Source organism: Psittacula echo (assembly GCF_963264785.1).
Source record: "Psittacula echo genome assembly, chromosome: 17".
Lineage (NCBI taxonomy): Eukaryota > Metazoa > Chordata > Aves > Psittaciformes > Psittacidae > Psittacula > Psittacula echo.
In genome coordinates this window covers 541,553-556,306 of record NC_137753.1, presented here as the reverse complement: position 1 = coordinate 556,306, position 14,754 = coordinate 541,553, and the positions used below count along the sequence as shown (strand labels likewise).

General features: G+C 41.5%; 1 protein-coding gene across 1 annotated transcript in view; it reads left to right on the top strand.

Moving 5' to 3' along the window:
* The window catches only part of CFAP74 (cilia and flagella associated protein 74), a gene marked incomplete at both ends in the record, with an annotated part of 41,980 nt that extends 27,406 nt beyond the window's left edge, over positions 1-14,574 (top strand). Inside the window, 17 exons of the mRNA XM_080631500.1 lie at positions 844-977; positions 1,621-1,897; positions 2,383-2,490; positions 3,169-3,323; positions 4,531-4,665; positions 5,049-5,158; positions 5,536-5,591; positions 6,065-6,184; positions 6,450-6,602; positions 7,512-7,641; positions 8,171-8,325; positions 9,385-9,523; positions 10,268-10,395; positions 10,880-11,014; positions 12,186-12,280; positions 13,298-13,350; positions 14,045-14,574. Coding sequence (XP_080487626.1) covers positions 844-977; positions 1,621-1,897; positions 2,383-2,490; positions 3,169-3,323; positions 4,531-4,665; positions 5,049-5,158; positions 5,536-5,591; positions 6,065-6,184; positions 6,450-6,602; positions 7,512-7,641; positions 8,171-8,325; positions 9,385-9,523; positions 10,268-10,395; positions 10,880-11,014; positions 12,186-12,280; positions 13,298-13,350; positions 14,045-14,574 — 2,613 coding nt within the window. The remainder of the gene's footprint in view (positions 1-843; positions 978-1,620; positions 1,898-2,382; positions 2,491-3,168; positions 3,324-4,530; positions 4,666-5,048; positions 5,159-5,535; positions 5,592-6,064; positions 6,185-6,449; positions 6,603-7,511; positions 7,642-8,170; positions 8,326-9,384; positions 9,524-10,267; positions 10,396-10,879; positions 11,015-12,185; positions 12,281-13,297; positions 13,351-14,044) is intronic.
* Between the last annotated feature and the right edge of the window lie 180 nt (positions 14,575-14,754).

Genomic DNA, 14,754 nt, shown 5'->3' with positions numbered 1-14,754 from the left:
ATCATCCCTGATAATCCCTAGGTATTTCTGACTGACTGTAAGTTGACGTGGCAGCAGGATTAATCACAGGAGCTGCTAGTTTTGTGGGGGCTATGTCTGCTGAATTAGTGTTTTTTTGCAAAAAGTTAGCAGTTCCAGCTTCATAATAGCATGATGATCAGAGTGTGAAATGGCTTGGCATATTGGAATCAGAGCTAGAGGAACCTGACATTTAATTAGGCATTCTCTCTTTCTCTGCTGTTTTAGGTATTAAAGTAAAGGAGTTGGCTAAAAGAAACTGGTATTTTCAGCTTCCTAAAGCTTTACTTAACAGCATGTATTTCCTGATTAGCTTAAGATTAAGCTTTAGATTAAAATGTGGCATTCTTGAATCATCATCAACTCAAAAACAAACCAATGCCCATTTGTAGATATTAAGCTGGTTCTCATCACTACGGTATCTGCACATCACATGGCAATCAGCTGCTCAAAGATACCAGGGGAACTTGAGATTTTTATCATCTTTCATTCAGTTGTCTATATAGACTAAATAAACATCATTAGAGAAGGGTGAATACTGTGGATAGTAGATCCACAGTGGGGAAGAGATTCCACTGAAGTCTGTGTTAATGGATTCAATGCCTTTCAAGTTACTTTGAGATAAGAAATCTGCACATCAGTCAGACACTAGTCACTGACTCGGATGAAAGCTTCTCACTAGAAGGTTTCTGTTTCTCTGATGTTTGTACATTTAATAACAAAATGATCTTATCTTGCCTGTAACGGCTTATTTTAATTTATTAAGAATTTGATAATTTTTTTATTATTTTAATAACAATAATTTCTTATCCTGCCATTTTTAAGTTTGTTGAAATTCAGCCCAATGATGGACTTGGAATTCTTCTTCCCCTTGAAAGCCTGACACTGGACATAATCTTTAAAGCTAACAAGGCAAAAGATTACAGCTTTGAACTAACCTGCAAGTCAGAGATTAATAGGTATGTTAAGAAACTGATTGACTAGTAGGTTATGTAGAAGTCTAAATCACACTGGATTTCCACTGTTAAGCTAGTTCAGAAATTAAATCCCTGCCTACTCTGCAGAGGTAAGGCTATGATGAGTATGTGGAGCAAGTAGGGATTCTCTAGTTCACTAGAACTGCTCAATGCCTGTTAGCTTCATCTTTCATTTAAGTATCTAACTTTAGTGAAGTCACTTTACTTTTCCCATCTGAAGTTTATCCTTGTCACATATCCAAGCTGCAAGTTTGCCCCAGGTCATCCTAACCTGCAATGTTCTGCTTGCATTTTTCAGCTAAATTGCTGAAGGTTTGTATTATTGTTGTTATTATTATTATTATTTTAAATGCTTCATACTAAACTAGTGCTACTAAAATAATGATGGCATAAACTTTGATTTGACTGGATATATTTTCAGAAGTTCACAGAGGAAGAATTCTAACAGGGACTCTAGCCAATTGTGCATTAAAAATAGATAGTATTATTGTTCATCTTTAGGCAAAATTCCCATTGTAAGCTTGAAATTTTGCTTAAATAGGGACTACAGGATTAGTTCCCTATTTTCTGGGCTGATTAAGAGACTATTTTATGCTGAGACAATTTATCATGTGCTTATTTTTAGACAATTCAAGCTGTCATGCAAAGCTGTTGGAGTCCACCCACCTCTTGAATTGTCTCATTTCTTGATTCAGTTTGCTGCAACAGCTTTAAATAGTGTGTCTACAGCAACACTGTATGTGATGAATCCCCATGTGAGCATCAACCACTTTACTCACGCTGTCCCAAGGATTGGCAATGGGGAAGTTACCCCTGTTGGACCCACTTCATTTGAATTCTGTGTGCCAGAAGACTGTCCAGTGACAATCACACCTTCTGTTGGAACTGTGTTGCCTGGGAAGGTAAATTGACTTTAAACATCAGGTGTTCTGCCAGATCTTTTGATCAACCACATCCCTGCAAATGCTGTCACTTGTAAACAAAGGCCAAAATGTAAATTACTATTAGAACAGCTGGAATATTTTCTGTTGTTTGAAATAATGGTTTAAAGCAGACACAAGGGGTTAACCATTGAATCTGGCTAATGCTTATGGGAGTTTTCACCCTGGACTTTCTTTTCCCAATGTTGTCATTATGATTGATTTGAAGAATACTGAGAGATCAAAAATACTGGCCATGTAAAACCAGCCCGCTGTAACACAGGGGACATCCAGAAAACTACAAGTGGCCTTAACCTCAGTATCATTTTATTCACTGGAAAAAAACTTTTGTATTTGTATTTGTGAATTGTTTGCTGTGATGTCCATGCTCCTGTTGAGCTCTGTAGGTGAAACAGACTTTGAGGGCTGAATTTTGCCAACCTTCTTGTGTGCTCTCTCACTCCCAGAAAAGCTTGATTCAAGTGTCATTCAGACCAACACTTTCGGATCAGCTCATCAGAGAAGAGGCAGTTCAGAGGCTCTGCAGAGCAGCTGCAGCAGGGGCAGAAATACAAGTAAGGGATGCAAAGAACCAGCACGTGCTGTTGGGCTGCTACTTCCAGATATTTGTTTCTCTGGATGATATTTTTATCATAAAATCATTTGCATATTAATGAAGCCCAAACTCATGATCCATCTAGGACTTGCTTATAAGGGACAAAAGGAGGACTGTACTCTTGCACTTAATGTGTATTTTGTTTGTTGAGCAATAATCTTATTTCACACTAACAATTTCCAAAGCATTCCTAGAGGATTTTCTTGCAAAGGCTTAGTACAAGTACTCTTAAAACCCGAAAAGTCTCTACCCTTCTTGCAGATTGACAGCATACACAGACTTTGTGCTGTCACTGAGTTTAAGTGAGCCCCTATGGTTGTCTTTAATTATGAGATAAATAGGGAAAATTCCCATGAAATTCATAGTCTCTTACTCCTCTGCTTCAATAGGGGAGCTCTTTTTTTTAAGAAGGGGTAAAATATGTCTATACCAATTTAATTTTACATAATGAGAAACGTAACTACTGTGTCTATGGCTTCTTCTCATGATCCTGCTGCTGTTACCATGCTTCATACTCTTTACCACCTCTCTGGTTCTGTATCCTTGGGAAAGGGACCATATATTTGTAAACTGATGTCTTAACTGGATTACTGGTGATCACCCTCAGTGTGTAATGTCTTTGTGCGTGGATTTGCAGAAAAAGAAGAAAGATGAAAGGAGAGGGGGAAAGAAATTAAGCATTTTCATTACCAGACAGCAGCCTTCCAGACAGCTGGTAAAGGATGGAGGCAGCAAATACCTGAGTTCTCCATGCAGTTCTGAGCAACCAAAACCTGAAGAGTTAATGCCTGAGTAAGTCAGCAAAAGCATCTTGTACTACATAGACAATATTCTCCTTATAAGTAGTTTAATAAATCTACTAAAGCCAATAGGTAGACAAGAGGGCAAAGTGTAGAGAAAAAATAGCTTTAGCTGTGTTGCAAAGGCTGTTTCCAAAATTAGCACTGCTTTTAAGCCACACAGCTGTACCCTCTCATGTAAGCACAGAATCCCTCTCTGCATTGGAGGGACAGAAGACTACAAAGAATGTATTGGGAAGTGAGGGAATTTGGCTGAACCAGTGAGGGTGGTGTTTTAAAGGGCAATGAGAAAGCTGAACTTAGTTACCAAATGAAACTACTAACAAATAGGTCTAAGACAGCTGCATAACTTCATCCCAGATGGAAACTATCCAAGGGCCCACATCCTTGGGTAATTTTACTTTTTGGTGGGCTTACCTAGTTCATCATATTATTCATGGTTATCTGTAGTCCTGGAAATGTCAGAATGCTGTAAAATGTGCATTTTAAATAGCCATTTTACAATATGTGTACCTCAGTGAGGATAAACATCGATAGCAGAGGCTATCTAAAACTTGGGTACCTAGATGCAAAATGATAGTTGAAGTCCCTTGTTTAGCATATAATTCACCTTTTCAGATCCACACTTCTGCTTAATCTGAGGAATTTAGCAGTGTTTGGAAGTAAATACATGCTTAAACACCAGGCATTTGACTGTGCTTGATGTTAGGTATTTTTGTCTAAAATCCCATGTTCCTTGCAATCTATTCATCGTAATTTTTAAATACTTTCAGCACAAGTCATAAAAATAATATGTATATTGTAAAACTCCCATTATGAAGCATTCCTTGGCACGCTGCATTAGAGAGATGTGACAATGTGTGTTTACATATCACTGACATGATGTAGAAGTAGTGTAAGCCACTGGAATACTTAAAGTATTCAACATAAGGATCATACTGAGAATTTGTAGTCTTTCGTATAACAACTGTTTTACCTGGGGTTTTAATTTTTACTCTTTTTTGGTAAGAAAAACAAACCACTTTGTAGGGTTGGGTCCATTACTGCACATCAGAAAAGTCACTGAGATTCAGTTACCTTCAATTGTGAATGCATGACTAAGAAACAGTAAGCACAAATAGCTCAGTAGATATTTGATTTGGGTTTTTTTTCCTTGCTCTCTCACTTACTGAGATCATTCTTATTCCTGGATTTTCTAGTTCTGAGGCCTATATGGCAGCCCAGGCTTTCCTGATGAGGACTTTCACTGGGAGGTTTGAAAAATACATCATACCGTGCTTTGTTGCACGTGGACAAATCAATGAAAAGAAAGGCTCTGAAAACTTAAGTTACAGGTAGATATTTGCACTTCATGATAGTTCAGAAATTTGAGGGGAAGTGGTGGGCATGTTAATTTACTTATTTGGGGAGGAAATAGGTTTTCTGATCTTAATTACTTCATAAGTCAGTGGTAGAAACTCATGCTTACAACCCAGTAGTTGGGTAAAAGTCAAACGCATGAAATTAAAGCAGCTTAAAAGAATAAGCGTGTGGAAAACTTAAGCTAGATGTAGCTCATCTTTCTGCTTAGAAAGACGAAAACCAGCCACCCCAAATTATCTATTGTTTTGTAATACCAATTTAATGATATCCTGTGACATGAGCAGAATAAGAACAGATTTCTGACAATGTGTTTCTTTATCATCCAAAAGGAAGTAACTTTTTATTATTTCTCTAGTCCCTACAACACTTTGTATTTGGAGTTGCACTGTCCAGCTGTAGCCCCATCTGTTGTGGTCACTTCAAATAATGGAAAGAATACTGTCGATTTTGGTGATGTTGCAGTAGGTATGAAATTTGAATTCAAGTTTTGAGTTTTCTCTGACATTTTCTTCTGAGTGTGATTTTGCATTTCCTTTTACATTGTTCAGTTGATTTTCAAAAGTCAAGATAGAAATTAGCCCTGTAGTAGGTACTTAGGTGGAAAATTAGGAGCTTATCTGGCCAGCTGAGGCATGTGAAAAAGCAGACTCAATCTCAAAACATGGAATTGGAAGCTCTGTAAGTGACTGTCAAAATCTGGAAGTGTTTTGGTGAGCTTTGACGAGTGGATTAGCCATAGAAATTGAACAAATGTTTGCGCCAGGTAGAAGCATGAGGTAAGGAAGGAATGGTGGTGCATGAGTGAGCAGCATCACTTTTGAAAATGTTTTCATTCCTGTCAGGCCACAGAATGATGAAGCGACTTACAATACAAAATATCTCCCCAAAGAAGCTGGAAGTATCCTTGTTTGGAACACAGAAGTTAACCTGCTGTTCAGCTTCTGTTTAATTCGACTCTCTATTTGGAGAAGGACATGTTTGACACTAAAGCAAGTAGGAGGTAGCAGATTTCAGACTCAATACATTTCTTTCAGAAGGAGGCAGAAAGTAACTTGAATAATAGATTGGACAAGCCAAGGGGTCCTACTGGAAAGTGAGTTAAATTCTACCTTTTTTAACTGGAAATCATTCTGCTTAGATAGAGCCAAACCTGAGAAACACTTAACCACCTTCCAGAGAGTGTATGGTACTGATGACTCAGCTGGTTTTGATGCAGTATTATGTTCTTCTTTTCTCTGAGTTACTGTTCTCTGTAAAAGCTTATAGATGTTACTTCATACGTCTTCAGTCTGAGCAATACTTAGAATCTGTTCTTGTATCCTTTCCCCCAATTGTTGTTTATAAACTTTTCCTTGAGCTGCACTATTTCAGTTAGGATTCTCAGTTCTGAATCCCCATGGTCCTTTCCTGTTGGTCAGAGCAGTTGGAATGCTTGAGCCAGGTGAAAGTAAACCCCTCATCATCTCTTTTTGTCCCAACGAGAATAAATGGGTGAGTAAGAAATACAACAGTAATGGGGGGAAAGAGGAAAGACGAAGAGGTGTAACTGGCTGTGTGATGTACACTTATTACTGACTGGGATGAGGCTGTATAATAGGAAAACTTTGCTGCCTGTGCCTACCCACTCCTAACATTTAGATCTTTGTCTGTGCACTAAATCCATGGGTAATGGACCATTTTGTAGGAGGAGGGCAGTTGGAAGGGTGAGGAATGTCTTCCTTTCAGCACCTGGGCTAACATAGGCATCCTCTGGCAGTCCTTTGCAATGCTGGAAATCCGGGCGGCAGAGACCAACCTAACCCTGAGTATCACTGGACGTGGGGTGACACCATCAATTGTTTGCTCTGTGGAAGAAGTACTCGATATGGGCTATGTCATAGCCAAAGAGAAGGTGACTTCCACGTTCAAGGTAAATCCCTCTGTGCTGAACTAAAAGCATGTCAGCAAGTTTTGTAAGGAGGAAGAGGAGTTCTGTAGTTTTTAGTCCAGCAGAACACAAGGCCAAGTGGCAAACTGTAGACAAGAACACACCTTTAGAGGCAGTCTGGCAGAGTGATCTGGTGCAGAGACAGTTTCAGGGTGAAGGTTACAAAGCTGTGCAGGGAGGATCTTCTTAGCTGCTGCTGTCCTGCCTGCAGCCTCTACACAGAAATAGAGCCATAAAAAATGTATACTCTCTATATATTAAAAAAATATATTTTCTTTTTCATTTATATATATAAAAACATATTTTCTATAAAAGAAAAAGAAATGGTCTGTGGGAGCTCCATAGATCTAGTCAGCATGTAAAAGGAATTAAGACAGAAATGGCTCATCTTTTACCAGTGTTAGAAATATTTGCCCTCTTTCTCTAGTCTGCCCATTACTGCTGTCCCAAATGAGGCTGTACTGAGTCCAAGCAAAGCAGTGGCAGGGGTACATGGGTGAAATGCAAAACTGGTCCTACAAAGACCACACAAGGGTCTGCCACGATGCAGCTGAGGGATGTTTAACCAGTTCACTCACTCATATACTGCAAATTCCACAGACTCAGAAACAAGCCAAGATCTTCTCCTCTCAGTTTCTGTCACAGTACGTCAATACCCAAAATATAGTATTTGATGCAAGACTCTTAAAAGGAGCCTGGTCCCTATTGTTGGGTCCAGGGCTGACATGACACATCATGGATAGCAATAAAATGTGCTTTCAGCGGCACCTGAGCACACAGTAAAGCAGTAATACAGTGAAATAAATTCAGCCAGCTCACTAACTGGATCCTATGGGCTTGAGAATTGATTTTTCTTAATGAAACTGTTCTTGTGTAATTTAATGTCATCAGATACAGAACACTTCCATGCTGACCCTGCGATACTCCATCCAACTCGATTCACTTTCACCAACAAGGGACGAAGATCGGCAGAGGCTTCCATCCTTTATTACATCCTCTTTGCAAAGAACAGAGCTTGTTGGTAAACTTGTCTTTTAGTCTTGTACGTTTGTTAAAGGCTCTGAAGTACAAAGCAGCAATACTTTATCCTGTTGGATCTACACAACTGTCAAAATCAGGGGCATCACATCCCCAAAATTAAAGACACAATTTTGTTTCCCAGTAGGAGCTGCACTAGATTTTTCAATATGTGTGGCTGTAAATTTATGCAGCCTGAGCAAATATCCCTAAGTAAGGCGATACTAGTGATTGAATATAAACACACACAGTAATTGCATATTAAAGGTTATATTTAGGGGTGGCCGTCTCTGTAGAAACGTTAGAATATATGAAGGGTTTGGTGATGCTGCTTCAGTTCCTCTAGAGATGAATGCATTAGACTTGTAGATGGCTTTACTGGGTGTTTCTAACACCCTGTTTTGCTGCAAAACCATGCATCAAGCTTATTTATTTGCTGTTCCAAAAAATTAAATGGGTTTAAAATATATGAAAAAGCAAAATGAAGCTGTCCTGCTCTCCTCCTTATTTCTGTTCTCATTTTTATTTACTAGGAACACAGAACTATAATGGCCTAAGTGTGTTCACCATCTTTCCAACAGAAGGAGAGATTGGTGCTGGGAAGAGTCAGGATTTTGTTGTTACTTTCAGTCCTGATCACGAAAGCTTGTACTATTCTGACTGTCTCAAAGTTGTACTCTTTGGCAAGGTGAGACAATCAAAATCTCTGGATTATGAAATCAAAGTCTAAATATGACCTGCAGTGATTTTCATCAGTGTGGGTCTTAGTAGAAGTTTCAGAGGGTTATATCTAGTGGACAGTATTCAATTATATCTAGCAGACAGTATTCATAGGCAGAAATATCTTGATCAGATTAACTGATGTAGGTATGAGATAGCAGCTTTTGGGACCACTGACTTTTCAGGTTTTAAATATTCGATTATTAATTGATGACAGCAGTGAGCTGGGGTTCAGTCCTGTTTTCTGGTGTAAATGTGAGGTGATGGGAGGTGAGCTGCTGCCATGCTGCTGAGCACGGCTCCAAGTGAGTTCTCTGCAAGTAGTGTTTAATGGCAGTGGAGAGCAGAGCTCCACATGCACGGTGCCACTGGCAGGTGCACCAAGCACCAGGGAGCTGCTTCTGCAGTCACACAGTGTAGAGCAGCCGCTGAGCTGAGATGGAGCCCAAGTCAGGATATACAGGCTGGCGACACAGCAAGGGGCTTTACTCCACATCCAAAGAGACTGAGCAAAAGTTAATAAAGAGTGCCAGCTAAAGACCATTGGCAGGCACTGCAGACATGGAGCACAAACTGTCTCCAAACAAGTAAGTTCTGTTTCTCCCCTTACAAGGTTGGTATCTCCAGATGATCTTTGGAACTGAAGTTAAGAATGCAAATCAGAATAAGATGAAGATGAATGGATACAGGTCCTAGGTTACAAACTCTAGCAAAGTTTGGCAGATAAGTTTTGCCTCTATAAGTGGCTTTAGTATAAACAGCTTGTCCAGTGCCCTCCTGAGGTTGCTTCCCAGGAATGAGGGGCTGTTTAAAACAAGAGTGGACAAGGCACCTGGGGGGTGTGGGGTTGTTGCAGTAGAGAACTGGGCCACTTGGCATCTGTGTAGTCAGGTGATGTAATAATTTCTATGCAACTGTTGCTGTTGTGTCAGTTTTCCTGCTACATAGATACTTTACACTGGAACCATTTTTGGCTTTTCAAAAGCACATTTGAAACCAAATTTTGACACATTCTTGTACTGCACAGGAAATAGCCCACGTGATCCACCTAAAGGGTGCAGCCAGAGATCATCCAGTGTTTGTGGAAGGGGGAGTTCCACTGGATGTGCCCATTGAGTCGCTGGCTGTAACACCACTCCTTTCATCACAAGGAGCACCAAAAGAAGGTAACATCATACTGCTTCATTACAAAACAGGGAGTGACAAGACATGGGCATGTTCCTCATCCTTTCAGAAACAGTAAATTAAAGATAGGTTTCCCAGAATCGGAACAAATAAGCATTATGGGATAGCAGGAAACTTGCATTTAAGGAAAGCTTTTCTCTTCATTTTAATGCAGTTGTATCTTAAAAACCATCTTATATCTTTGCAAGTTACCTTGCAAAAAATTATTATAATTTAATAGTACTACTATGAAGTATTAAGATGTATTTGCTTTCTGCACTTCTGACTTGTATTAAATGTTTATATAATAATTTCATACATTATAACATATCCTGGACTTTCCCAATTGTATAGTTACGAAACAGGCATACTTTTGGGGGGTTGAATTTATCTTTCCTTATTTTCTCTGGACAGGATCTGTGTTTAGAGACAGCGCATAAGCAAATCCTAGTCCCTGAGCTATAAATAAATCCAAGCATATACAAGTAGGCATATCATACACACAGCATACGTGCTGTGGGGCTAGAAAATGAGCAGGAAACTTCATAAATTTGCAACTGCAAATTATGCAAAACCTCTTTATGCCAAATTCTTCACCAAGTCTGTAAAAAGGATCTCCCTATCTACACCAACTCATGAATTTACCACATCATTTCGAACCATCCTGATGTAACCTATACCTGTTCCAAGTTGATACTAGCCCAGTTGTGACTGTATCCAAGTTTACTTGAATTGACTGTGTTTAGAGCTGCAAGAACCGGTGAAGTCCATTCTCCTTGCTCTGGAGTGCATGGATGGAGAGAGTTCTCCAGCACCAGCAGTGACAGAGCTGAGGATTGGAGCCATACAGACAGCTCGGTTTGCATTCAAGAAGGTGAAAAAATTGAAAAATTAATTAAAAGTGCTGGTTTTTGTAAGATGCTGTAAGGAATACCGACAGAGTACAGATAGCTATTGGTCTTTTCTGTCAAAAAAATCTGTAAATTAAAAAGTACAGCTTTCAGGGTTTCTGATAAACTGTACGTTATAAAAGCATCAGTGTTTGAAAAGGAAAGATAATTTTTCAGGGGCTAGTATGAGGGATTAGCAGTGTCATATTAAGTCAGCAACAAAATTTAGCAGTTTGCTCTCCTAATTCTGAATACGTAAGTTTGAGCACAGAGGTGGATTACAGGTCCACCAACCCTGTGTTTTTAATGTAGTATTTTGTGATAGCTTGAAATGTGAACAAGACGGGTACTTGGGGTTTCAAAGGGTGGTAATAGTATGGCAAGCAGCAGCATCTGGGTAACGCTATCTTTAATGAGCAGTCCTGGTGCCGGCTGTAACGGGTCCTGTGTGTGTCCCGTGTTCCGCAGCACACAGAGTTTGCCTTCCATGACCTGCCGCTCCTCCAGCAGAAGGGATTCGCTGTTGAACCTGCGCAAGGAACGATCGAGTGGGGTCAAATCAAACGCATTCGTGTTTCTTGGGTGCCACCTGCTGACTTCTGCGTAAGTTACACTCGGTGTACGGCGTGTTGCGGCTGTTTTAACCGAGTTGGACGAGAAACACAAAAGGTGATCTTGAGGACGTCAGCGGTACAGGCTGTTTTGACACATGTAGTTACCAAAGGGAGCATAGGCTGGTAGAAGCACCGATAGGAAAATAAAAGTGGGAACAACATGTTTGATTTGGAGGCTTGCAACCTCCCCATGGGCTTGCATTTGGTGATGTGGTGAAAAGACGAGCATTAGTCACTTGCACTTTACACAACTTAGTGACCTGTGAGAAGTTATTCTGCCTTATATAGTGCCAAAATGCTGCTGCTGATAACTCAGACACAGCTCTGATCACACTGACGTGAGCTGTGCAAGAAAACCTGCTGACACAGAACTAAGTTTACATGGATCATTGTGCCACAGTGTTCATGTTTCTTTGGCTGTGGGCTGCCTTTTCCTGGTTGTTTTCCTAGAAGTCAGTAGGGCTTTTTTATTTTCCACTTCATGAACTGCTTTATGAACTCTGTTTCTCTGGCTGCTTTTGCCTTTTTGTGCTGCAGAGTCTGGGTGTGAGACCCAAACGTCTCTGCGGGGCTGTGTTTGTTCCTCCTGATTCATCTGCTTGGGCATCCCTGGAGACTGAAAGAATTTACCTCCCTAGGTGTCATTGTGAGCTGTGTGGGAGGGCTAAATGTGTAGCTTGTTCCAAAATTAAAAGATTGCTGCTATCATGTGCAGAAAGAACGATGTAAAATTCCTGGCATGATGTATCAGATTGACATCGTGTCTCTTGGTAACCACTGGCTGTTACACAAGATTTAACACTAACTCGTGTTTAACAGGATCCATTTCTTTCCCAACCCTCACTGCAGCATACTCTGTTGCTGCTGTGCCCAGCAGCCATGGTTGTAATGTGGTGGTGCTATCTGTAGCACTCTGGAGACGGAATGCTTGGTCATTGCCACTTTACTTACTGCACTATGGGCATTGTATGGGGATATGAAAGAGCCAACAGGGTGGGATGAGGGGTAATCTGTTGCTGTAACTGGTGCACCTTACCACTGAGATGGAAAATACATGGTTTAGACTGTGATAACTAATCTATCCTATTAAAAAAAAAAAAAAAACAACAACAACAAAAAACCAAAAACACTTTTGGTTTTATGTATGGATTTTTTTGTAGGATGATGACCCTCCACTTGTGACAGCTCTCCTGGCCTTAAGAGGTGATGTTAAAGAATCTTACCAAATCCTCTTCATGACAAAAATTGTGTCTGCGTATGCTCCCACTGAGTGAGGGAACCAAGCTAAGTGAAAAGGAAGACAGAGGCCTGTACTACTGGGAAATCAGTGGATCTCAGTTGGTACATGGGAAGATTTTGAGACTGTTGCAAATGAAGGGGAGCAGAAACGTGGTAATGAAGGTGACATTTCTTCTTTTTTCCTGATAAAATTCTACTTAAACTCTGCTTCCACTAGTTTTGTTTTCAAGCTGACTCAGTGACAATACTCTGGTGGTAGAAGAAAGAATTAATGAGGGCCCCAAGCAGAGACATCTGCTGTGTTAATCACAGGATCTGCTGAAGGTGAGCATTTCCTCAGGAGCAATACCTCTTTTACATCTACACACGAGTTTCAAACCATGTATCTTTCCTCAGTTTCAGATGCATTTTAATGGATTTGGAAAATCCTTGATTTTTCCTTTTCAAGACTAGAATAAAGCCTCAAGTCTCCTCTGCATTGTTTAGCCAGTCATTTTTACAATACACTGGAAAATCTTCCTGATAACACATGGTTAGGAAGCAGTGACTGTGCTGTTTGCTGAATTGCTGGGCATAGTTAGATGCTAGGTCATGACTTTCTAGGAATGTCTTGTTTCTACATTTGCTTTCCTCTGAATTCTGACTAAGAGCAGATCTCTGCCTGTTAGTGTGGAAGCTGGACTGTCCTGCAGGTGTAGCTTCTGTCAGGAAGCAGCAGCTAGTTCAGGGAAGTAAAAACTACAGAGGCACAGTCCTGTGGGGAATGAAGGGACCAGAACATTAGCAGACACCTAGAAACACAGAGAATCTTTTAAACCTTGTATCACTCTTTCTTGAATCACAGTACGCCTGTGGCGAAATGCCCTCAATGCCACTCAAAGGCATATTGCTGTTTGGCCCTGGGTACCAGCCTCTTTAGGTATTGGAAGACTGTTACAAGGTCTCCCCTGAGCCTTTTTGGCTCCATTCTGTTCTGTTCTCATTTAATAATGGATCAAGTGGTTGTGAAGTTACTTAACTCTTCAATTTGAAGATCTGCAGATGCTGAAGCAGTGACCATCACCATGGAAGGCAGCAGGGCTGAGAGTAGGTGGCAGTGCTAGCCAAGGACAGCACTGCCCTCACGAGCAGCAGAGGGTGTTCCTGCTGGCACAGTCAATCAGGCACATAATGAGGTTTATGTGCTGATTCTCTCAGAGTCCTTGCACCCTGGAAGGGAGATCAGATGCACACAACACAGAACTGCTCCAAATAGTGCTGCACAGCTGGCAGTTACCGAGCAATAGGGAAGTCTGCAGAAAGCAAGGAAGTGCACTAACTTCATGTGGATTAACATAGTTACTTTTGCTACATTTTAAATTAGTGCTGAGCCTCCTTAGATTCTTCACAATGTGAACTTGCACTGTCAGTCCACTGAGAATTCAGGAATTCTTCTGAATATTATGATTTCACACTGAATTTTGCAACTTTCTTCACTCTTGGGCCACTGGACAAAAATTCCTGCACTTTCAGCTTTGGATCTAAATGCCAGCATATACTACTTGGCTCTGATGCAGTTCTAGTGCAATAAGAAAGCAATTCACATCTGTGTATGGTCTTTATAATCCTTAAAAAGCCCTTAACTAGCTCATTTCTAAACCAAAGGAAGTGAGAGAATACATCCTAGTGTCATACACCTCTTATTAATGCATGTTCTGCTTATCCAGGGTCTTTAGAGATTGCTTCACACTTACGAATGCAGCTTTTCCTAAGTGAGCAACGGTCCCATGACCCTGAGCAGTCTTCGAGGAACACACTATAGTCACTGTGCCACATGCCATCAACGAACCCTTCCTGAAACACCGCTTTAGAGCCTTGTGGACGGCAGTAGTGAATGTCTCCTGGAGAGCAGCCGGCTGCGGGGCTCCGACGGAGGAATCCGGTGGCTCTGCCCCGCCTCGCCCGCTACTCCCCGCCGCCTGCTGGGGCGGACGAGTCAGCTCCGGACCCCGGAAAGGGCCGGCCGTGCGCCGGTGCCGGGGCGGTCCTGCAGCCGCTCCGAGCAGCGGGCAGGGCCTAGGCAGCCCCTCCCGGCACTGGGTGAGGGTTACGGGGGGCTATCTGTCCACCCGACCTCGGGGGCGGCCCCAGCCGGGGCTGCTGCCGCTCCCCTGGACGTTCCGCTCGTCCGTGAGGAAGCTCCGCCTGTCGCGCGTCCCCTCTGAACTGGCTGCTGCGACTTTCGCGATCCGTGAACGAGACGTTTTTCCTCCGACCGCCTGCTCAGCTGGTTGGGTTTTCCATTTCCCAGGCATTGCTCTGTCCTTCTGAGAGTAACTGCAAGAGCTCTGGTCGGTAAGTAAAGTTTTCTAATGTCTGTCACCAAACTGTTCCCTTCGCGACGGAGAGCCGGATTAGAACTGACTGACAGCCATCCCTCACTGTCACTTTTTCTTTAAGACTGTCAACAGTTTACAAATCTGGCTTGGCTGCCCTTGCTCTGTACCTAAG